General features: G+C 41.8%; 1 protein-coding gene across 1 annotated transcript in view; it reads right to left on the minus strand.

Annotated features, from left to right (window-relative positions):
• Nucleotides 1-1,373: 1,373 nt before the first annotated feature.
• The window catches only part of MCM10 (minichromosome maintenance 10 replication initiation factor), a 34,713-nt gene continuing 10,547 nt past the window's right edge, over nucleotides 1,374-25,539 (minus strand). The window contains exons 6-20 of the mRNA XM_024765847.1: nucleotides 25,095-25,266; nucleotides 22,917-23,082; nucleotides 21,028-21,195; nucleotides 19,688-19,804; nucleotides 16,831-17,030; nucleotides 15,301-15,401; nucleotides 14,206-14,316; nucleotides 14,001-14,118; nucleotides 12,083-12,311; nucleotides 10,799-10,940; nucleotides 10,055-10,173; nucleotides 8,098-8,211; nucleotides 6,052-6,197; nucleotides 2,181-2,223; nucleotides 1,374-2,094 (exon numbers count right to left, since the gene is read on the minus strand). Of these exons, the coding sequence (XP_024621615.1) occupies nucleotides 2,011-2,094; nucleotides 2,181-2,223; nucleotides 6,052-6,197; nucleotides 8,098-8,211; nucleotides 10,055-10,173; nucleotides 10,799-10,940; nucleotides 12,083-12,311; nucleotides 14,001-14,118; nucleotides 14,206-14,316; nucleotides 15,301-15,401; nucleotides 16,831-17,030; nucleotides 19,688-19,804; nucleotides 21,028-21,195; nucleotides 22,917-23,082; nucleotides 25,095-25,266 (2,030 nt within the window). The 3' untranslated portion in view covers nucleotides 1,374-2,010. The remainder of the gene's footprint in view (nucleotides 2,095-2,180; nucleotides 2,224-6,051; nucleotides 6,198-8,097; nucleotides 8,212-10,054; nucleotides 10,174-10,798; nucleotides 10,941-12,082; nucleotides 12,312-14,000; nucleotides 14,119-14,205; nucleotides 14,317-15,300; nucleotides 15,402-16,830; nucleotides 17,031-19,687; nucleotides 19,805-21,027; nucleotides 21,196-22,916; nucleotides 23,083-25,094; nucleotides 25,267-25,539) is intronic.

Here is a 25,539-nt window from a genome sequence, read left to right on the forward strand (position 1 = left end):
CCATGAGTAACATTCATCTCCCCATCTATTCTTCTGCCGGTCACTCTAACAGAGTCATATACCCTGATTCCTGACGGTGACTCCCAAGCCTGGGCTGGTTCAGGGCAAAGACCCAAGACATTATGGGTGCCTCTGAGTCGGCTGAAGGACAAGACGGAGCTGACCCAGTGAAACCCCATCGTGCCTTATCTGGAATGCTGACCGCATTCTTCTGGCCCTTGGTCCTCATAAAATTGCTATTTCTTCAGAAGCATATTGAGCACCTAATGTTTGTACCAAATGGTGGCTACAGTCCACATTCCCAAGTGCCCTTAGCAACCTCTGGGGGAACCTCAGACCGTATGGGTCTTGCCCTGTGGGCCAAGCTGCCCCAGAGTTGCTTCCTGCCACGGCCTTGATCTCCCTTGGGTGGGAAGCCTGGTGCAGCTGAACGTCTGGGCTGTCTGTCTCCCACCTCTTCAGAGTTTCCCCTCAACATCCATGCAGTTAGTTACCTAACCCGGAACGCTACCCTGGACTCCCTCTCCGGCACAATCTGTCTGTTCCTTTAAGGCCATCCACCACTGTCCACCTCCATCATCACCCTTCCGTTCAGACTGCCGTTCCTTTCCCTCAGGTGCTGCGATCTGCCAGCATCGTTCTGTCTTTAGCACCCCTGCCCCCGCCTCATTCTCCACGCAGCAGCTGAGTGGTATGAGAGAGCCCCCTGCTGAAAACCCTCTCGTGGGTCCCAGCACACACAGGACCAAGACCCATGTCCTCACCACAGCCAAGGAGGCACTGCAAAGTTCAAGGTCTGCCACCGCCTCCTTCTCCAGCCTCACCTGCGACACCGCCTCCCGACCCGCAACCAAACTCTCCTTTCAGGGCCTGCTTTCTCGGGTCTCTGTGCTTTTACCTGGGAAGCGTAACAAAAGCCGCACCTACCGAGCCCTTGCGCATACGCGCTATCTCACATGAGTCCGCGCCACCAAGACATCATCGCCTTCGTTTTGCAGACAGGGAAAGTGAGGACGGGCACCTCGGCTGAGGTCACAGAACTAGTGAGCGGAAGGGCTGAGACTCGGGCGTAACCACGAGACCCAGGCTGCCCCTCACCTTGCAACATGCAGCAATCCCCGACCTATAATTCTTTACGTGTATGATAAAGCATATCTGCAAATCCCAAACTCCAGAGGATTCTCCTTGTGGACTGTTTCTGTTCTCCAATTGGGCTTCATGGCTTCTCAAATTTTATGTTTGTTTTGGTTAGAGGTTTCACATTCTTTAAGCCATATTTAAATAACGCAACATTTTAAAATGATGAGATTTTAGGCATTTCCATTACAGAGCTCCACGATAGCGTAACAGCACAGAGACCACATAGATATGAACTGAAATGCCAAGTGGGTCAGTGACTTGATTTCCAAGAACAAAAGAGAGGTAACAGTGGAATCAACAGAAGGAACCCAGCTTTTAATATCAATACAACAAGACTCTATCAAGGGCGACGGTCATAATTTTCTAGATGGCAAAACATTATATTATTTTTAGACTTTGAGTGCTCAAAGACACATTTCAAGATCATTTAGTCCAACCTTCCTCATTTTACATGTGAGGAAACTGAAGCCCAGAAGTTAGGCAGGTTACCTGAGCTAAATTCATTCTTCTGTCTCTGGGTGTCCATATAAATACCAGAACCTTATTGTGATCAAGAAGCAACACTGCATTCTCTACAACCCAAGAGAGAGAAACACAACTCTCTATCTACCTTCCAGTTTGGGGCATAAAAACTGTGAATTCTGCCATCAGTACTGAGAACAGGGAAGACAATGACACCTTGAGTTTCCACTTAAAGGTCAATGTTAAATTTGATGTTAAACCAACACAACCGAGGAAGGAGGCAAAGCTGTAGGCTTAGCAAGTATTCATCCTGTCAATCAGGAACACGGGCAATTCAGAGCCAATACTCTTGCTTTTCCAGAACCACAAGAAGCAATGTAGGCTGTGGGTACCTGTTTGAAGTCGGGGCTATTTAAGGCTATTCAGGAATTTGGCGTGTTCTTCTCCTCTTGGTAACAGGGTTTCTCCTCCTATCTTTGGACCTGTCTTTTCCTAGAAAAATAAAAATAGTTTAATAAGAAATGGGTCAATATTATTTGCATGGGTCACTAAAACCCACCACCTTGCAGATGACATACCTTTAACATTCCATCCCGTTCCCACTTGAAGAGGCCACAATTACTGAAACAGAAAAGATGGGATTGACTCAGCAGTGAGGTTATGGGCCCACAGACGTGAAGATAACAGTGCTCCCTGCACTTGGGGGAAGATCTCCCCCATTTAAGCAGAAGCTGATCAAGGTGACATTCATATTCCAGGCTATGCTCTATTGCTACTGAAAATACTCCAGTGATTTGAGAAATGGTCTTCAACTCTGCAGTAAGCTAGATACTTCAGAGAAGGAATTTCAAATGGTAGTATAACAGGGCTACACATGCTATAGGTGGTGAGTGCGAGCTTGGTTTCTAGTGCCGGTCACTGGGAAGATCCTTGGATCGAGGAAGCCAGCCTACAGCTACGTGCAGCCTATGGCTTGCCCCTTTTTCTCCTGTTCTGGAACTAAAAGGCTGTGATAAGAAAGGATTACTCTTCCTTCTGGTTTGAACAATCCTCCCCACCTCCCCCTTTTTCAGTAGTAAGAACAGGGAAGACAGTGCTATCTTGATTTTCCACTCAAAGGTCAATGTTAAATTTGGTGTGAAACCAACACAACAGGAAGGAAATCTTTTCATAACCCAGAGATTTTTCACTCTCTTCACTCAAAGGGCCTGGAGACTCTCATTCTCACTTTTTTTTTTTTTTTTCTTCTTTCCTTGCGGTATGCGGGCCTCTCACTACTGCGGCCCCTCCCGTCTCGGAGCACAGGCTCCGGACACACAGGCCCAGCGACCATGGCCCACGGGCCCAGCCGCTCCGCGGCATGTGGGATCCTCCCAGATGGGGGCACGAACCCGCGTCCCCTGCATCGGCAGGCGGACCCTCAACCACTGCGCCACCAGGGAAGCCCCTCATTCTCACTTTTTAACATGGTAGGTGAATCCAACTCTGAGGAGGCATTGGGATGCTATGGGGAAAGCTCACTGTCTATGAAGTTTACTCTGGAGAAGAGAGAGAGAAACAGAAAAGAAATATAGTGAAGCCGTGGGACTATGTCTCCCAGCAGCTTTGGATCTGAGAGGGTCCGGGCTGTAAGGGTCACCCCACCAGCCTCAACCTTCCTCCCCATCTGGCTTAGACTCCACTCCCGCCCTGAGCATCAGCTGCCCGAGGACTTAGCCCCGAACCTCTCCACCACCTTCCCCAGCTAGAGACCAGCTGAATGTCTACTGAGAGACTTTCGTGGCCTACGACCAGACCAGTGACGATATTACGCACAGCTTACTGTCGGGTTGGCAATTATAACACAAGGGCCAAATCCAGCCTGCCACAGTTTTCGTGAGGTTTTGCTGAACACAGCCAAGCCTCCTTGTTTGAGCATCACCTATGGCTGCCACAAGAGCGGTGAAACAAACCACAGTGCCTGCCTAATATATTTACTATCTGCCTTTCACAGAAACAGTTTGCCCATTTCTGCTCGAGATCAAGAATTGACAAGAGAGAGACCAGAGAAAGCAGGTGTTAACAAAAATAACAGTGCCACCTGGAGGCTGAAAGGCATCGTGTTCTTCCATTTGAGTTGTACTTACTGCTTATCCTCAATGAACACATTTCTCTGATAATCAAATGCTTTACACAAGCTCTTGCTGTTACAATATTTTGGAGAGAAGTCAAATATCAATATACAAATAGCTACTTAGAACAATTCTAACCTAGATTGTAAAAAGATGCACAAACCAGCTCCTGACAAGGTGATGAACCAGCCCCCACCCTCATCCTAAATCAGCTTTGGAGAAACTGGAAATGAGAGTGGAGTTAGGGGTCCAGGAAATAAACAACAACCAAAACGAAATGAGCAAACAAAAAGGTAGTGAGAATATCCTGGTGAAGAGGTGATAGTGAGATTGCCTCAAATTCCAAAGAATCAACATCATACAAATTATGTCCTTCAAGAATAACACAATAAAGTTAGAAATTAATAACAAAAAAGATAAAATCAATCCCATATATATTACTAACTCTTGGGTCAAAAAGGAAATCATCCAAGACATTAAGAAATAATTTTAACCAAGCACCAAACTTTGCAGGTGACTGCTAAAGCAGAACTACTTAGAGGGAAATAGGAGCTTTAAACTGATTTATGAGGGGACTTCCCTGGTGGCACAGTGGTTAAGAATCCACCTGCCAATGCAGAGGACAAGGGTTCGAGCCCTGGTCTGGGAAGATCCCACATGCCGCGGAGCAACTAAGCCCGTGTGCCACAACTACTGAAGCCCGCGCACCTTGAGCCTGTGCTCCGCAACAAGAGAAGCCACCGCAGTGAGAAGCCTGCGCACCTCAACGAAGAGTAGTCCCCACTCACCGCAACTAGAGAAAGCCCACGCACAGCAACAAAGACCCAACATGGCCATAAATAAATAAAACGCTGTTGGAAAAATGGTGCCAATAGACTTGCTCAACTCAGGGTTGCCACAAACCTTCAATTCATTAAAAAAAAAATTGATTTATGAGGCAACAAGAAAGTTACATACTAATAAGTTGAGTTTAAGCTTTTAACTGAAGAACGTACACAAAACGGTACAAAGCAAACCCAAAGAACAATAAGTACATAAAGATAAGGGTGGAAATCAGGAAAACATAAAGAAAATCAATAAATGTTTAGAAAACTACAAGATCGTGTTCTGGAAAGGTTAACAGAATGCAGAGACTTCTATCAAGGTTGACTCTGAAAAACAGAAGAACAAAAACAACAGGACAAAATATAGTAAATACCTATTAATAAAATATAGCAAGTAACAGACTGAAAAAAGTACATTAGGGACAACTAAATGTTAATAAGTTTGAAAATCTAAATGAAATGGATTCCTATAAAAATATAAAAAGCTGAAATTGGTAGAAAAGAGACCATGAAATTGAAATGGTAATCAAAGCCACCCCTTTCCTCCAAGAACAGGGCCTAAATAATTTTATAGCTGAGATTTACTAAACTTTCAAGAAATAATTGCTAGTTGATAGGTTATTTCAGGAAGCTGCCCAATTCGTTTTATAAGGCTCACATAATCTTGGTTTGAAAACAAGATAGGTCTATATAAGAAAAGGAAAAAAAAGGTCTAATTCACTTATGAATAGATATAAAAATCACATATGAAATATTAGCTAATTGATTATAACAGTGTGCTGAAATAAAAAAGTCATCAAGATAAGTCGTGCTTATCCAAGGAATAAAAAAGGAAAGTTCAACTTCAGAAAAACTTAACAATGTAATGTACCACATTGATAAATCAAAGGAAAATAAGAAAAGATATCTAACAACACTCATATGTGAGTGAAGAAGGGGACAGAGAAATACATAAATTAGGAGAGCACTGAACGCACCAAGGACAATGTTCTACAAACTGCACCCCGAACTGCACAGGTATTCCTCAGGCTGTTCTACATGAAGCATGCCCCCTGAGTAGTCAAACACAGCAGCTCTGCCTCTGTATCCAAAATTCCCCGCCCAAAGTAAAAGCAAAAGCCCCTTAAAACACACATACTCACATATTATAAAAATTTAAACAAATAACTCTTTACAGCAGAGAAAAAAAATTCCCTATCCAAGCCCCCCACAAACACACATATTGCACCAACCCACCATACGCAGGCTCCATTTATTTATTCAACAAACATTTCTGATAACCTACTATGCACTGGGCCCTATATTTAGTATTGGGGATACAGCTGTGAAAGGGGCAGGGTCCCTTCCCTCCAGGAGCATTTGGGGATACCCAGGAGCCGTAAGGTGGCACAGAGCAAGGGTGACCCTCCCGGGGTCAAGGACTGTCCACAGTTCCAAGGGAACAGCATCACATGGGAACTAGAAAAAGGTTCAGGAAGCCTGGATGAGACCAAGAAGCCCAGCAATTCTCAAACCTGCAGTGCTTTTGGGGGAGCCTGCCGAGGGAGACAGTTCTGTTTCCACAGGGACACTTGAAAAACCTCTTCACACTGTCGTGCCAGTGGTAGTTGTGCTGCTCGCCGACGCAGGTCTCCAGAGGCCTGAAGTGGGTGTAAGCACACTGCACAGAACAGCAGAAAGGGACGTGTCAGGTCAAGAGCTCCGAAGGAGAAATGAGCCAGCCGCCACAAGGGCAGCCTGTCCTGAGAACTTCTGTTCTTTCGTCGCCACCAGGCAGGTGCCGGCGGAGCTACTATCTTCTGGCTGCAGTGATCATGTGATTTCTTGACTTTCCCCCTACTGATACCACTTCTTCTCACGTTTGCCCCAATGTCAGGTGTAAAATACACAATAATCTTCTGTGACATCAAGACAATAGGTAGGGCGAAGGAAGAAAAGGATTGGAAATCTCTAAGTAGCTTTGATTGGTCTGCCCTGTATTCACTGTAGTCCCTGATTGTAAGGCAACAGATTACACCCATGGGGCCTATTCAGGAAGGATGATGAGCTGCTCTTTCATTTTCTCTTAGAAGGCCACTGAAAAGGATTATAAACTTATTACTACTCCTATTTCATACACAGCAAAACCAAGACAGATATTAAGTAATTTACGTTTAATTTTGATCCTTCAAAGGACTGAAAAGAACAAGAAATGATGGGTGACGGTTGAAACAGAGCCAGACAGTGTGCAACGTAATTTCGGGTAATCACACTGAGTCCAGATAAATAACTTTTGGCCTTGGCAGCCTCAAAGAGGGTAGAGGAGAGTGGTATGCCAATTGGGGCAGGCAAAAGAATCCCCCCAAGATGGGCATACCCTATTCCCTGGAACTTACAAGCATGTTATGTTACATGGCAAAGGGGAATTCAGGTTACACATGCAATTACAGTTGCTAATCAGTTGATTTGTGACGAGAGGACCCCACCTCCCATTGCTGGTTTCGATGATGGAGGAAGGAGCCACGATCCAAGGGATGCAGGTGAGCTCTAGAAGCCGGGAAAGGCAAGGACATGGACTGTCCCCTAGAGCCTCCAGAAAGGAACGCACCCTATTGACATCTGGATTTTACCCCAGCAAGACCCACTTCTGACATGCAAAACTGTGAGATAATAAATTTGTGTTGTTCTAAGCCACCCAGTTGGTGGTCATTTGTTACAGCAGCAACAGGAAATGAATACACCAGCTTTGTCCTAATACAGCCACGCTGTCAGAGGAAAAGCTGTCCTACGAAGTAAAAGCTTTACTGATTCTCCACAGTCTGAACTTTCTCAAGGAAGCTCCACCTTTTGGCCCACCCCCTAAATGTAAAGGAGAATCTAAGGTTTTAAAAAGAATAAAGACAGATAAAATTGCACTGGGTAAACTAAACCTCTTTCTCCTCTTACATGTGTTCACGAAGCGGATTAGCCATGCAGACATATTTCAAAGAAATGGTAATGGAAGGAGTAGTATTCAGCAATAACTTTTTTTTTTTTGGCCATTTTTGATTAATGTTGAGGAGTAGAGGATTTTGAATTTTCTAATAGACTCAGGGTAAAAATTCCTCAAACAGAGACAATAATACAATTCACACTCTGCCCCGAGATTCAATCTAGTAGGTTAGGACCTGAGCAGAAGCGAACAACAGTAGTTGATCATGACATCTGATGCCAAATCAAGTTGTTCAACCAAGGCCCCAGGGTCTTAGAAACTATGGACTGACGGCATGCTAAAACTTGAGGAGGAGAGATAAGAATACTCAGTCCAGTGGTCAGACAGGAAGAGGCTCTTCCACAGAACCAGGAGCTGTGGCCAAATGAGGAACATCTCAATACAAAGGCTCTACCATCAGAGCTCAGTGGATGGGTCACGGGAAGCCCGGTGCTGGGCTATCGGACGCCATTTGGTTTGCAGCCTAATTAAATGGCCCAGGCAGGACTCTGGTCATAAGATGTGGGCCCACACCCCACAGACTCTCCACATCCTGCTGAGTCACAGCAACCCCAGACAGGTCGTGGGGAGAACTGTCTCCCGCACTCACCGTCCTGCACGTCACGACTCGACATTTCACTTCCCGGGTGTTTCTCATCTTTTCTTCTATTTGTTCTTTTTTCACCAGGGGCTCAAAATAGTGTTCCTGCAGCTCAGCCTCGGCCTGGAATGACAAGACATCCAGAAGACCTTGTACCAAATCTGATATAGACTCAGGCAGCTGCTTAATAGTAATCAAATCTGAACTGAACAGACAAGCTAACTGTATGGGGACACGGATCAATGAACCGCAACCCCAGACGGTGGGCAGAAACAAGCCCCTTAATGGGCCAAAAGAGGGTATGTAAGCATTTGGTGATGTGTGAGACACTAAATACAAATTTAAACTACTGATGTGATTAACAGCATCATCAGATCAAGTGCGCACCAGAAGGGAACTGTTTCCACTGTTCCAATATAGATTCAGCTATGGGAGAGGTGCTGGATGCTTCCCCAGTGATGACGCCCAATCTATTCGATACTATTCTCCAGACCAAGCACTTGGCAGGAACAATCCCTGCTTGTCTGGAACACAGGTAGGAGGTGTGAGGGCAGAGAGATATTCAGGGCAGGATGTGGTCACAGCACAAGTCAGTGCAGCTGCACCAGGCAAAAGGTGCAAGGTCTTTGGTGGCCACAAGAACCAAGGAACTCAGCTCTACAGTCTTTTGGGGTCTGCTTGAGCACCTCTCCTGACTGAGTTTCAAGTCCAGTAGAAAGTTATATCATTGTCTCGTTAGCCCTTTGTTAATCAAAAGAAAGGCAGATCATTTGGCATATAGGCACTAAGTGGGGGACATTTTGAAAATTTGTGGGAGTACTTTTTTTGTTATCCCAGTGACCATAACCTTTGCTACGGGCGGGGACCACGGACACTACACCTTCTGCAATGCATGGAGCAGTCCCTTACACATCAAAGGATTGTTCTCAATGTTCTACAGGGCATCCATGTGGATGAAAAACCCGATTATAACCCTCAAACCTAAAAGCATTATATACAACACCACAATACTTGTGCATGGTTTTCACATACACTGACTGTTCCAAAAGTCCTGTGGATGTGGAGAGACAACTGTGCTTTGATGTCTTCAAAAGTTTAAAAATATAAACCACATTGTCAAAGAAATAGGCCCACGGTATTCAAGTTTCTAAGAAAACACATCTACTGAGTATTCACGGCTAGCTGCCTGATTATAAATCCACTCATATATACTTACAAATCCAAGCCTCTATTTTATTACTTCTTCAAGGGTAGCTGTGCCCATGTATTTTACATAATGAAATACACATTTTTATTATAAACATTTTCCTTTTTTCCTCTTTATATTACAGCTAGGATATTATATTGGTATTTTTGAAATTACTAGCTAGGTTATTTACATTATCCACAAATTTAATTTCAGGATAATAAGAGAACAATACAAAACACTTGTTATTAAAAAGGGGCATTGTGAGTGTTGAGTTGAGAACTACTGATTTAGAGCATTTGCAGGGTCCATATAAAAATGTATGAATGGAAAAATCCCTTCCCATACTGCAAGGCAGAAAATAGTAGATAGTGGAGAGCCATTAAAACATAACTTCACAGCCATAACTACAGGTAAACATTTTAAAGAGTTAATTAATCATTTAAAATTGAAGTAGAGTTGACTTAACAATTTTATATTAGTTTTAGGTGTACAACACATTAATTTGACATTTTTATAGAATATACTTCAAAGTTATAAAATATTGACTGAAACATTTTATAATACTGAAGTCAATTTAAATAATGTTGAATGATATTCTTCAATGCAACAAAGGCAAAGCTAAAATCTATTAGCAATATTCCTGTTCTTCAAAACAAAATCAAACAAACTGACATACAACTAACATCTCGGCTAAGGAAACAGGAAGAGGTTCTTAACAATACTAGCCCGAGTCTGAGGACATCTCTGTCACCTTTGACCTTCTGGGCTCTTTTTTACCTCTTTTAGGATACCCGTGTGCCTTGATTTTGCTTTTAGAATTTTCTGAAAATCCTCAGATTCCAGGTAGGCAAGCTGTTCTCTCCTTTTTTTCCTGGCAGGCTCCAATTCATCCTCAGCTAGAGCAGAAAGAAAAAGAGTGAACAGAGGAACCTCAGAGGGCCAGTGGGCCTCGCCAACTCAGCTGCGTCTCCCCCTACAAACAAGACCCTTCAAACTGCATTTACCCCCACTTGGTATGAGCAAAGGATGGCTCTTAGAGAACTGAGTTGAGAAGTACAAACTAGAATATGCAGGAGGGGATGGCAGACTTGACCACTAAATTAGAATCGTTTTCACCTTAAAATAAGAGCCAATTATGAAAATAGGTAACAACAACAAAATTCCTATTTACAAACTCATGTTAAAAGGACACTGCCAGCTTCAGAGTTTTAAAAATAAAAATAGGGCAATTTAAAACAAAGGAATTCTACTTCTTTCAAAACAAATCTTTCTACTAATATGTATGTGCAAAGATCCAATGAGTAATCTCAAGTTTTCAAATTGTGCGTAATTTCATTTTAATTTAACGTGACTATAAAAAGCAATCAGTTCCAACTGCAGAAATTCTACTTAGGTACTCTCCATAGAGGTAAATGGAAATAAAATAATGTCTTTTGATGTCAGGGAGGCTGGTTATGTTTTGGACCATTTCCTTTATAAGCAGTGTCTCTTTCCTACTACTAAGTTTCCCATTCGCAGTACCTTGAGGAGAAAATGTGTTGTTCTTTTCTACACGTTCCTTCACTGCCAGGACATCCTGGGGTTCCTTTAGCTTCTTAATGCTGTTTGGGTCTGTTTTTGTAAGAATCTGGCCTTTTACCCTTAATTTGGTTATAGCAGCCAACTAAAAAAAAAGGAAAGAAAGGGAGATAAAAATCTAAAAGATGAGATAGGCATCTGTAGCTCTGTATCCCTTTCCAGTGATTAACCAGTGAATTCTGGCTGTTCTCAAACATACTTTAGCAAAATATATCTTCATTTGACTTAGCATTATTAACACAATTATTAAAATTTTAAAGAATGGAAGACAGGTCTCTAAGTTAGTAAAACAAATCTCAGCTTATTTAAATATCAATAGTTAAACTTCAGCTAGTCCTTCAGCTAGTGTGTAGGCTTTTAGACCCACAGAGGAACCACATAAACATTTTGGAAGTTTGTTTCAGAATAGACAGATTAGGAAAGGATTCCAGCCCTGCCACTTACTAGTTTATAACCTGACTTAATTTTTCAGCTTCAGTTTCTACATTTACGAAATGGGGATGACAGCACTAACCTACCTTTTAGGGTTGTGGTTTTAAGGATAAAATGAGACAATGCAAGCCAAGCATGTACTTGTACATAGTAAATAGCATGTATGCACATATCACAGACACACAGTAACATACGTGCATAATTGCTATTACTATTACTGTAGGTATGGCTTTGGCTTGCAGCTAGCCTTTGCCCTTCATGTGGTTCTAGCTGCTAACTAGAATAAAGAGAAGACGCTCAAGTCGGGGGCTCAGGGTGACTCAGGAAGAGGAGAGACAGAGCTTGCTGAGGTGGTGGGGTTCTGACCACCCCCAATTCCCACTTCAATCAGAGCAGCTTAGCTTTTATCTGTCTACAGACTGAGCTTCTGTGTAAGATTTCTTTTAAAGAAGGATTCTTTAAACCACTATTTGACAATTCAATTGCCTCAACAATTCCAAGAATGTTTCCCCCTAATACTAGGATCTCCAGCTGTAAAACAGTATCTTCTTCTAGGTTATCTCCTGCAGCCCAACAAGAACTAGTATGGAGACAGTAGCTAGTTTTCTTGGATTAAATTAATGGCATTATGTTGATACCCATTATCATTTAAAATTCCTTTGACTCTAGTTATCATGATCAATAAATAGGTATGAGGGGACTGTCTTTCCTGGTCACAGGTATATAAAGTTTGAAATACCAGCTGTGTGTCACAGAATACAAATTCAAGTGGTGAAGAAAAGAGATGCCAGTTACCTTTTTGGCTTCTGCTAACATATTCAGTTTTGGTCTTGGTGGTGGTGACTCATCAAAAAATAGGACATCATCTCCTTCTGAGATGTCCCTTCCAAGCTTTGGCATCTGTATGGCTGGGGTTCCTTTCAGCTTGGGGAACTCAGCCCCCGTTGGTGGAGACCAAGAAGGGGGCTGCCGAGAAGAGGATGGCACAGCTGGGCTCTCAACTTCACTCGCACTTTGGAGGAATCTTTAAAGAAATAGGCAGTCACAAACTATGCACACGAGCACAAAACATGCAGACTGGGAGACCGCAGGCAGGCCACCAGCTGATAAGCAGTCGTCAGTAAAATAATTTTCCCTTCTTGGTTATTAATTCAGATTAGTGCACAGTAAAAACAATACTAGCCTCACTAACTCTTAAGCTAACTGGTTTTTCATTGAATAAGTGCTAATTGCTTCACCAGTTTAGAGCTGATTACTATTTTTATCAACTAGCTTTCCAGTGGGTGCAGACTATGGAGCACCTCCAGCCCTGAAGGCGAGCTGTGGACTGTATTCCTAGCCCTCCGGTTAGCTGAGATCCTTCAGGAACTCAGCGAATCTCTCTGTATTTTGTTTCCTCTACTGGGAAGAGATAACACATTTGTTACATTTGGAAGTCCTAACAGAAAGGTGCTATAATTCACACTGATTATTTTATATATGGCTTTAAGGACTATTGAAAAACAACAAAGGTCAGAAATCATCTAGGCCAAACCTCTCATTGTAGGTATAAAGAAATTGAGGCCCAAGAGCCGACTGCTCATAAGTGAGAGGCTCGGGACTAGTAGTACCAGGTAATCCTGGGCCAGTCTTCTCTCCCCTACCACATCCCCACTCCTGTAGGCTCCAGGCTGAGTTTGCAAATTGCCTAGCAGATCCTGCCCAAAGGTATGTTTTGTTTGGCCAGCAAAATTCTGAAAAACTTCAGACTAATGCCTTTAAACTGACGGGTGCTTTCTACTCCCTACAAGGTTCACAACTCCATATACATTTTTATGTCCATATATATACATTTACGTCATCTGTAGGCCCCTGATGAATACCTCTATAGATATCCCACCAGCACCTCAAACTAACCTGCCTGAGGCCAAATTCAAAGCATTTCCTCTTGACTCGTAATAGGTGTCCTCTTCCACGGAACTAGGTACCCTACAGGAGCCTAGATCTGGGACAGCATAATGGTTCAACACTGGAGTAGAACAGGTAGGTGTGAGTTCAAACTTGGCTCCACCACTTACTAACTCTCTGGTCTTCAGTTACATTAGCCATAAAACAAGGATAACACCTTGCAGATTGTGGTAAGGACCGATTAGATGTGTGTACAGTGTAAAGCGTGGTGGCTCAGCGCATGCTGGGTGACTGTAAACAGTAGCTCTTACTACCATTGCATAACTTGAGTTCAAGAGTCTTTGATTTGTTTACCTTCCACACCCATTTCCACTTGATTTTGCCTCTGAAATGACTCTCCATTCTCAGTGCCTCATTTTTATTACTGACCTGAACAAATGCAGAATCTACGCATTGGCCCAGCCTGTAATTAAAAACCTAACTGTGGCAAAACTGAGAAATGGGCACCAAACAGCTCAACACCTACTTTCCCTTTGCACAAAACTGTCTTTATATGTTACTCCTTTCTTGTTTCCACAGTGATATTAATTACTGCAGCCTGTACCACCAGGTCTCAGGATTTACTAGCATAAGTCAGAAATACATAACTTTAAATGCTTTATAATTTTAAAGGTTATGTTAAAATTAATTTTTTAAAAACTTCCAAAGTTAAAAAGGTAGCCAACCACCCCAAATCCAAAGTCACACTTTTGAAATCTATTAAGACATCCTCAGAATTCCTGAGATGAGCTACCTAAACAGGGAACATTAAATCTGTGACTCCTACCGTTTCTGTATTTCTTCTGATTTCTTTTTCCGCAACTCTAACATACGCTGCTTCTGTTGCTTCAAGAGGGCTGATGCCGAGATAGACTGGAAAGCAGGTTTCGGGCTCCCCATGATCCCTGAAACACAAGGCACAGGCTGAGGGGGTTCTGAGAGGCTGTGGGGACCCACGCGCAGACACTAGAGCAGGTACAGGCTGACTCTACCTGATGACTTGACTTTGGCTAAATGATGTTTCAAGTTTCTGGCTCCAGATGTAGGCAAGTCCATCAGTTCCTTGAATTCCTCAGAGCAAGACAATCTCTTCTGGGGTACTCCTGGAATATACAAATACCAGCATTAGAGGATTCAAAATTCAGAGTATTTTATGTCATGTGACTTACCCCTTTTTAAACTCTGCTTTCATAACTTTAGTTATTTGTAAATGAAGTAGATGGAATATCAAGAGAAAAGAGAATCTTTCACCTCTAACCTCAGACCAGTAGGACTGCAAGGGTAAGACAAATGTATCTTATTTTTGAAAAATGATTAGAATATTAATACCTGCAGGGTCATTTCATACACTATTCCTGGAATATGCACTATGCATGAGGATCCATGCTAGACCTGGACCACTGTTATGAACAGAGCCCCAAGGACAGGGTGGAGGTGGCATTCTCCAACCTAGACCTGTTTTAATGAAAGATAACCGACGAGTTTGACTAGGAACCTGATACTACTGATTCTAGTGCTGGACACTAAGAGTTAGACCCAGATACATCAAGACATTTTATTTTATTTTATTTTATTATTTATTTTTTTGGCTGCATTGGGTCTTCGTTGCACACTGGCTTTCTCTAGTTGCAGTGAGCGGGGGCTAATCTTCGTCGCGGTGTGCAGGCTTCTCATTGCGGTAGCTTCTCTTGTTGCGGAGCACGGGCTCTAGGTGTGCGGGCTTCAGTAGTTGTGGTGCACGGGATCTAGAGCGCGGCTCAGTAGTTGTGGCACACGGGCTTAGTTGCTCCGCAGCACGTGGGATCTTCCTGGACCAGGGAACGAACCTGTGTCCCTTGCATTGGCAGGCAGATTCTTAACCACTGCACCACCAGGGAAGTCCCCATCAAGACATTTTAAAAAGCTAAGACACAGCTAAGATTAATATGCTGTTTTTTCTTAAGATGCTGCCAACCAAGCTTGGTTCGTTCTGCTGAGGCCACATCACTCACCAAGTATAACTTAGTGTTAGGATCTAACCAGTTTCAATCCTGAAGACTACATGTTTAAACCTGAGAAAGAAAAATAGTATCTAGAAACAAAGTTACCGAGTTTTTGTTGAGTTTCCTGAAGGATCAAGTCTGTGCCCTTAACCACCAGATTAGTCAGAGTGGTTTGAATCTTCTTTTTAGGTGCGACAGCAGCTGCACTGAAATGACAAGAGTCACCCCCTCAAAAAAGGAAAATCACTGAACTTCAATGCTCTGTGAGGTAAAGGAGGCACAGAAGTAGTCATTTATTACAAACTGTCAACGTTTCTCAAATCACCATGTAAGTAGACTTTCTTAATACCATGGCCCTACAGCATAACTGGTGTGTGCATTATGTCACAGATATAAAACAACAGGCGACCTACAAATTTGATTGAAGGCCGTTCCGGAAGAGCAAGTTGGCAAGAGAAATAAAAAATATGCCAACACTTTGATCAAGTAGACTAGGACTTACCAAGTAGTCTAGGATTTACCTAAGACCTATGCAAAAATTTAGGATATTAACGGAAGCTTTGTTTGTATTGTTAAAAGTTGGAAATGCTATAAATGTTTACCCATGGAGACTTATTTAAATTATCACAGAGCCATGTAAAAGAACACCATGTAGCCACTAAAAATAATGCCATAAGTGAATGTTCCACAAAGTAAAACTCATTATTTTATGTGGGAAAAAAGAACGTTGGCAAAGTATAGGTATATTATGATCTCATTTTATACTATTGAAACGTTATACATTTGAGAAAAAAGGACCCCCTAGAACCACATATACCAAAACAGTTATCTAGGTGGTGGGATTATAGATGGTTTTTACTGTCTCCTTTTGGCTAAACTGTACATACATTTTTTAAAAATAACATATGTGTATTGCTTTTTGCAATTTGGTAAAATACAGAAATTATTTTAAATCTTAAAAATGTGCTTGATATCACAAAATATACAGGAAGTGAGAGTCCTCTAGCCCAATTTCTGTTGGATCGAGGACAAAATCTGTTTTGTTCTTGGACCAAGTGTAGCTCCCTTGAGCCAGGTCCCCACCTGCCGCATCCTCAGATGTACTTTCTAGAGAACAGGGACGAGGCCATCCATCATCTACTCAGGGACTCCAGGGAGAGAATGAGATCCCCAGAGGGGAGGCCACGCATGCCAGCCTGAGCAGCGCCCCCTCCCCCGTGAGGCTTCTCTGCATATTCATTCACTAAATTAAATGTGGGTTCCACAAGGTCGGCAACCTCACACTAATAGTCTTCAGGGAAATGATTTCAAGTATGTCGACACTATGATTAACACTTTTAACGGCCCATCAGCCCTGACAAAGCAGCACTATTCACATTAGAAGCCAAAGAGGAAGTGTGGGTTCCCTGTTAAGACCACCATGACCTGACTTAGTTTCCCCGCTTTCTGAGTGTTTTCCTCTCTTCCCGGGAACGAAAGAGGTCCTCAGCCATCTTGTTCCAGGCAGCATGCTATGAAAGATAAAACCTGTACAAGTCTTCCAGCACCGGGACAGAAATGTACAACCACACTTTTTACTCTTAAAAGAAGACAAGCAAGACCGCTGACCCCAAAGAAGCCCTGAGAATGTCTCACATTGAGGCTGCATACGAGGCCGAAGAAACTCCTCCGTAGTAAAAACCATCCTGACACAGCCTTTCTTTCAGGCTGATGCCTTTGCGGGCAAACTTCTTTGGAATTCGGCCGCCGGAGAAGGTGGACTGCAGGTCTGCTCGCTTGGCACTGAGCCTCTTGTACTGGGCCTGGATGTGATACTGACAGTATTCACAGTCGTTCTGTAAAAAGGAAGAACGGCTGCATCAGCGTTAGGGAGACAGGCCGGGGACAACATTAAGAGACACAGCTCCTTTCTCCCAGTCTCACAGAGAGCTGTTCTGCAGGCAGGAGCCTCCCTGCTGACCTCCGAGACCATTCTCAACGCACAGCTAAGCAGCAACTTAGATCTTCTTTTCCTAGGTAAGGATGGGGGGGCGTGGGGATGAATTGGGAGATTGGGATTGACATATACACACTACTACATATAAAATACATAACTATAAGAACCTGCTGTAGAGCACAGGGAACTCTACTTAATACTCTGTAAGGGCCTATATGGGAAAAGAATCTAAAAACAGTGGATATATGTATTGATATATGTATAACTGACTCACTTTGCTGTACACCCGAAACCAACACAACACTTTAAATCAACTCTACGCCAATAAAAATTAAAAACAAAAAGCGGGGTTGGTGGGAGAAGTTCTTCCCCTAAACTCCTCTGAACACACTACTTGGGTGAAAGAAAAAGTGGCATCATTCACTGCCTTTGCCCTCTTTCTACAATGGAAGTAAAATCAGCTTCTAGGATGAACCTTGAAAAGGTTATGCTAGGGACTTCCCTGGTGGCACAGTGGTTAAGAATCCATCTGCCAGTGCAGGGGACATGGATTCGAGCCCTGGTCCGGGAAGATCCCACATGCCGCGGAGCAACTAAGCCTGTGTGCCTCAACTACTGAGCCTGCGCTCTAGAGCCCAAGAGCCACAAATACTGAGCCCGCATGCTGCAACTACTGAGGCCACGCACCTAGAGCCCGTGCTCCACAACAAGAGAAGCCACCGCAATGAGAAGCCCGTGCACCACAACGAAGAGTAGCCCCCGCTCGCTGCACCTAGAGAAAGCCCACAGGCAGCAACAAAGACCCAACGCAGCCAAAAATAAAATAAATAAATTTATTTAAAAAAAAGAAAAGAAAAGAAAAGGTTATGCTAAGCGAAAGAAGTCAGACACAAAGGTCCCATGTTGTATGATTCCTTTTATGGCATATATCTAGAGACAGAAAGCAGATTACAGGTCACCAGGGAAGTGATTACTTAATAGGTAGGGTGTGTTTTGATGGGGTGATGAAAAGGTCTGGAAGTTAGAAGAAGCTGGTGGTTGCACAACAAGGCGAACACACTAAATATTACTGACGTGTACATTTTTAAATCGTCAATTATACATAATGTGAATTTTACCTCAATAAAAGTTAAAAAATAAAACAAAATCAGTTTCTAGTGAGGTTATCTGTTTCTCTGGTTGACTCTTGGACGAATGCTACCCTTTCAGTGAAAGGAACAAAGAGAAACTCCGAAGTATTACCCTATTGGGTGAACCTCAGAGATGGTGGCAGTGGCGTTTTAAGTGATTTGTCAAGTACTCCCCCTGAGACCTCTTTTTCCAACTATCTCCCTCCTTCCCATGTCCTGCTCACTAGTTCATCTGTTAGACAAGAATGGGGGAAATAAAAAGAGATGAAACCAAAATCTGTCATTTAATCCTTTCAAAGAGCTCTAAGAAGTACCACTTAGATGGATAGTATCCACTGGGATGGCTGCAATCAAAGACAGACAATAACAAGTGCTGGCCGGGATGTGGAGGAACTAGAACACTTACATACTGCTGGGGAGAATGTAAAAGTCACTTTGGAAACCAGTTTGATGGTTCCTCAAAAGCCTAAACATAGAGTTACCATAAGACCCAGCAATTCCATCCTAGGCTTATATATACCCAAGGGAACTGAAAATGGACATCCACACAAAAACCTGTACATGAATGTTTACAGCAGCATTGCCCGTAACAGTCAAATGCGAAACAACCCAAACATCCATCAACCAATGAATGGATAAAAAGAGTGTGGTCATCAATGAAATATTATTCAACCATAAAAAGGAATGAAGCGCTAATAAATGGCTTTGTAGCGTGGATATAGCACAGATGAATCTTAAAAGCATTATGCTAAGTGAAAGAAGCCAGACACAAAAGGCACATATTATACAATTCCATTGTATATGTCCAGAATAGGCAAATCTATAGAGACAGAAAGTAGATTAGTGGTTGCCAGGACTTGGGGAGAGAGAAGAGTGGGGAATGACTGCTAATGGATATGGGTTTTTTGGAAGGGTACTGAAAATGTTCTGAAATTACATAGTGGTGATGGTTGCACAATTCTCTGAATATATTAAAAGCTACTAAATTGTGCACTTTAGAATTGTGAATTGTCTGGTATGTGAATTCTATCTCAATAAAGCTTTTATTTTTTTTTTTAAAAAGAAAGCTCTAAGAAAAGGTATAATAGAGTTAAGTATTGACTAAAATAAGGTTTCAGTATATTTCATCATTAGCATTTAATCTCCAGCACTAGAAAGAATTGAGGGCAAATTAAAATTCTATCTTTCTTATACCTCCTAGTCAGCTAGCAATAAAAGATCACTTTCCTAAGAGGTTAAATCTTTCCCCCACCCTCAGCTTTGTAAACCGGCCATTATTAACCACACATTCAATTTTCTCACTTTGATGCTTCCTGTTATGTAGGAAACTCAGTTCCAAACAGGTCATTACAGGTAAAGTACCTATAATTTATTCCTATTAGTTTCTGTCTTTAGCAAAAACCACCCCAACAAAGCTGAAACCTACCAAATTCACAGTCTGTGTACACGGTTCTCCATTCTTCTTCTTTGCTTTACAGGTTCCCAGGTCAAGAGCTTCCCCCATAATTAAGATCTTTTGAGGATGATCAATAGATAAGCACACCTGTAGAAAAAAGGGGGAGCTGGAGTTAAAAGCAGACAAAGGTATGGCCTTTCAACAGCAAGAATGGATATAACAATAGTTGGTGCGAGTTAAGAAGGTTTTTATCAGTGCACTGGAATTTGAAGCCAGTGCTCCATAAGACAGCTGTAGAAATGGGACGTGTAGAAGACACATTTAGTTCTCCACCCACTATCTATTTTCTCCCGTGTCTTTGCTATCAGAATCCAAACGCTCAGCCTTAGATGATGGATCCAGTTCCCAGTTTTCCCAGCATTCTTTGTAGCTAGTGGTGGTCATGTGACTCCACTCAGCAGGAGTCAGCAGGGAAGGTAGCTGGGAAAGCTTCTGCTTTCCTTTAAAAGCAGAGCAAGGAGCCTGGCTCACTTCCTGCCTTGAATGGAAATATGATGGCTAGAGCTTCACGGCCATCTTGTGACTAAGAGGAAAAGGCTGAGAGACTCATGGACACCAGCCCTGACATCACCACACTGCCTATGTCTGGATTTTTTATTATATAAGAAAAATAAACCCCAGGGTTTACTATGAAAAAGAAACTGTAGTGAAGTTCTTCTGTTATTTGTAGCCAAACACCTTCTTAACCAATAAGTGAAGACTTGCTGCCCTTCTCTGTGAAAGCAAGGAATGAAATAACTTAGTCTCTCACTCCTTGTGATATAATAATCTGTCTACAACAGAAGCAGTAGCTTCTTGCTGGCTTGAGTGGAGAAACTGTTGCTATTCATACTGTATCTAAGTTTGCAATTTACTAGAGAATCAGTAGGTAGTACCCAAACTCTAATGATGCTTGAGAAGATGAAAATTCACTTTAAAAATGAAAATTCACAAGCTGCAGCTATGATTGTACTAACAAATGGAACACAGTTCCCTCAACTACAAACCCTTGGCTTCTCAATGCCATCATGGAAATTCATGGGAGATCTAAGGGAACCTGAGCCCAAGAGTTGAAAGAATTACAGGAACCTTGGAACGAACTTGAAAAGATATAATGAAAGAAGTTGTTAGGAAATACTCTAGAGTAGTCTGAAATTCAGAATATTGGTGGGTGAGGGGTAGATGAATAAACAAAAAACCAGTTTAATGGAGACAAAAGAATATAAAAGCTTGACTTATTACCTGGAGGTAGACCAATATAAATGTTTGTGATAGAACTCAGCTAAGTTATAAAGACCAAAAAAAAAAAAAACATGGAAACAGAGCCTTACCTCCTCTGAACCATCCTTGGGCTTCATGGGGTTCGCGTTGAGCAGCCCTACAACGGTACCCTGTTCAGTCTTCCAGAGTTCTTTGTGAACCTCTCCAAACAGGAACAGTGACACGTACCGCGTCAGGTCACGAAGATCATTCAGTCGCCAGATGCTAAATGTTTTCCCCTGGAGCAAACATTTATCTTATTTTTAATAAATTTTGAACAACAGGTTACAATGTCTCCATTTACTGTTCGAGTGTTCTACTGTGGAAAAATATCTAAGTATAACCCACCCTGAATATGTAATCATCAGAATGTCTGTTAATTATAAATTAATCCTTTCTCTAGGTTTTGGTATGACTCTTCTCATTTTAGAAATGAAGGTGAAGAAAGGCAAGCCAATAGCAAACTTGTTACTAGCAGATACAAACTATGATATATAAAATATTTAAACAACAAGGACTACTACTGTATAGCACAGGGGACTATATTCAATATCCTGTAATAAACCATAATGGAAAAGAATATGAAAAAGAATATATATATGTATAACTGGATCACTTTGCTGTATACCAAAAACTAACACAACATTGTAAATCAACTATACTTCAATAAAAAAAAGAACTTACTGATATAAATTTAGTAAATATTATTTATCACTGATTATGTTATTAATATTAATAAGGAGGTTTCAGCTTAATGTTTCTAAATCTTTCCTTAGCTTAGAAGAAAAAAGCATCATTTAAAGAAAACTAGTTGTATTTAACTGTAAAATTTTGGAAATACTATGACATATCAAGAAGTGCAACTCAAAATGCTGCCCACTTATAATATGAATGTCTTCCATGTTTACAGATTTTTTTTTTTAAACAAAATAATTCACACAACATTGAATCAAGCTATTTCAGAGGCAGCCCAGAGTGGGTATGGTTACACGTTGAGGTGAGCTATCGCCTAGACTCAAGTATTCTAATTATTCTCCCAAGGATTTGTACAGAGGAGTTCAGATAAATTTCACACCTATTATTTCCATGTCATTATAGCCAGTAGTGATGCTGGCTATAATGAACTTAACCAAATGAAAACCAGACTTGTTCACATTTAGCGAGATAGAACAGGGCTAGAGCAGGATTCAGAATCTGAAACTCAAGCCCTCGTGTCAGAGCTCATAAAAAAATCTAAGGTTGGCCAAGATCTAAACTGGAGAGTGAATTAGTTTTGAGCAAGATTATTTGCAGTATTTTAGAGAGAGCCTTTGAATCAAAAGCCAGTTCCTTCATTTTACAGGTAAGGAAATGGAGGTCCTCAAAGAAAGATTCAGGGCCACCCTAAGGCCACAACTCCTGCTAAGTGGAGAACGAGGCTTAGCATCCAGATTTTCTGACTTGTCAGGCCATAAAATAATTTTCCTGTTATGCCTCAGTCAACTGTTATTTTAAAACTTGCTACATCTTTTGTAATATCCATCAAATTCAATATACCATACTGTACCCGCACAAGCCAGCAATTTCAGGACTGTTGCAATTGACATCTTACACCTAGTAAAGCTTCCAAAGGATCTGTGAACTCAGCCTCTCTGAGGACCTGCTTCCCTTGCACAAAAGGGATTGCAGTGCCATAGGGGCATCTACACACATCAACAAACAATGACAAGTGACGTAAGAAAGAATGGCATGGACAGTAAAAAGCCCAAGAAGCCTGTACAACCAGATGTTCTTTAAGTAGGGCCCTCCTTACACATCTCCCCCTCGGGTACCAACCCAACGATGGTGTGGCAACTTGGGAACTTATTAGCAATGACTTCCAAATGAAATACTGATGGGCTCTGGGTAACAAATCAAGAACATATGAGTCCCCACTGTCAATCTGTGATGAAATAGCTGAGAAATCAATAAAATGGCTTACGCTGTTAGAACTCTGTGGAGTGATTTTCTTCAATATGACCCCAAATGTCACCCAGTCTATTTCTTCCAGCTTCTCACTTGCCATCTTTTCCTTGAGCTGAGATAGTCTGATCAGTCTTCGGCCAGTCATTTTCTTGTTCATTTCTGTGGAGGATACTCGAGGCTTCCTGGGTCAAGAAATCAGCGATTGGTAGATTATTATTCTAAGAAGAGATTATCTGGCGCTGTAGCAAGTTGGTTAGCACAGATGTAATTGGCAGAGATCTCTAAAGCACCTGTTTTCAGGGAGGTGTAGTTACATAGTAATGGACAAGGCACATATTTTTACAGCAGATAAAAATGAGATAATTTTGGGACTTCCCTGGCGGTCCAGTGGTTAAGACTCTGTGCTTCCACTGCAGGGGGTACGGGTTTGATCTCTGGTCAGGGAACTAAGATTCCCACATGGCGCACAGTGCGGCAAAAAAAAAAAAAAAGAGAGAGAGAGAGATAATTTTAAAAGCTAGGTTTGTTCTTCCTTGGATCTAGAACTGGGACCTCTGTAGAAAATAAAGATCACAAATTCTTTAAGTTCTTATGAATTCTAATATAAAGTTAAAATATCCTTTTAAAAATAATCTCTTGACTTTAATACAAAATCATGAATTGCTTAAGTAAATAAGATATTTCAATTCCATCAATTCTGTAAGAATTTCAGAAGTTCTACTATTTCTAATTAGTTTTCTTTAAGCCAACCTTTTCACATAATAAATAAAAGCTTTGAACCTAGCTTCAATTAATATATTCTTTTTCTTAATGAGTGGCTAAAAACTCATGAATTTGCAAATTGTTTTTCTCTAGTAGAATATTAACATCTGTTCCATGTTTGATCATATTACATATTCAAGGACAAGAGAAAACAGGAAAAAACATGCTTTCTGACTCTTTCAGAAGGCTTCTAGAATAGAAAGCCCAAGAGCTACCTCTGAACAATGAAGAATATTCAGGAGAGAAACACTGGCATAGGTGAAGAAATCCTTTCTTTGCCTTATTTCTGTAAGTTAATAGGTTACTATCAGGCAGTGATCCTTCTGAGTATTTCTAGGTTCTGTGGTTCAGGTAGAACAATTATAGAGACTCAATTCTGCAATCCGCTAAATTTATAGGCCCCTCAGAAGCTTTGGCTGAGTGTTTCAACTTCATCTACTTCCATACAGTTCAAACGTTCAGCACGCTCACATCAGCAACGTCTTTCATTATCTGTAGGGAGTTTCAACTGGGAAAGGCAGTATCATCTCAGGAGGGCCACGTTTACCTTGAAAAAGAACCCTGAGGCCCCTCAGTGAGCTTTTACTGTATTCCGTCCCTCCGACACTGTCTCAAATGTAATTAAGATACTGATCTTCCCCCCAATTTTGGAGAGTACAGAGTCTTTACAATAAACTTCTACTGCATGTTAGCAGTCACTTGTTCTCCCCCTGCTTAATAATAAGCTATTTAAGAGCTTAGCAGTTTTATTTTTGATTGACAGCTCAGGTCTTCTAGAGGGGCTGCACCTGGCTACTCAGATAGACAGTACTAAAGGCAATCGGGTTTCAGAGTTAAGGGTTACTGCTCTGCCCTGGGCTTCAAGAGCAGTAATAATGGAGATGCAAGGCAGTAGTGATGCAGAGCACAGAAGATTTAAAAGTCCAGGCTTTTCCCTGAACTGATCCTGGGATTTATTCCTATTTTAACTGAATATCTTAATTTCTCCAAGGAACAGATACACAGAATATAAATTGGCCTTAAAAGTTATCAGGAAGAAAAAGAGCACAGCTATTTCTCTTAATGTCAACTGTAAGAAGATACTACTATCCTGGTTAAACTGTATATACCTTTAGGTGTTTAAAAAATAGTCTCTATCACTGTTTCCATCAGTTTCTGATTAAATACAGTACTTATTATTTACTGATCTCTTTTTATGAACATATATCTTTTATTCTTTACACAAGCAAGAGAAAGTTTTCCTCATTCATATGTAAATATATGAGTCAAACCCAGTGCTGATGGCCTAGTATGGTCAAGTTCAAGAGCTGTAGGTCTTATGCGGATCTCCGGTACAAACACACTATTTCTGGAAGGCCAGGTCCCTAGGAAGGAGGAAGAGGCATCTAGTGGGGCCTATGAGCAGAGTGAGAGGCCCGTTACAGTTACTGACCTGAGCCTCAGGCCGGAGAAGGTTTCCACGGAGACTGTCTGAGTTGTTTCCCCAGAGCTCCTGGGGGTCCCTGCACTCTGATCCCTCGTCATCCCACCAGGCTTGTTCCCAGGAGTTGTTCGGAGTGGTTGGGAGGGTGCACTTGTCATCCTGAAAGATGAGCTTTGGGGCTCTAAAAAATGAACATAAAAATTAAAAAGAAAACCACGCTGATAACTAAACATTAAATGGAATTGTTTCTTTTTTTAATCAACATATGCAATAACCAAATCTTGAGAGAACAAAGCAAGCCCACAGGACCATTTCTGTGCTACCCCCAGATCTCCGCAGTGTGGTCCAAAGAGCTTGCTGCGCATGAAAATGTTTTATAGCGCCGCTGTCCAGCGTGGCGGCCACCAGCCACAGGTGGACACTGCCCACTTGAAACTGACTGGTGTAGCTAAGG

This window comes from Neophocaena asiaeorientalis, unplaced genomic scaffold, assembly GCF_003031525.2.
Source record: "Neophocaena asiaeorientalis asiaeorientalis breed wild unplaced genomic scaffold, Neophocaena_asiaeorientalis_V1.1 scaffold217, whole genome shotgun sequence".
Classification (NCBI taxonomy): Eukaryota; Metazoa; Chordata; class Mammalia; order Artiodactyla; family Phocoenidae; genus Neophocaena; species Neophocaena asiaeorientalis.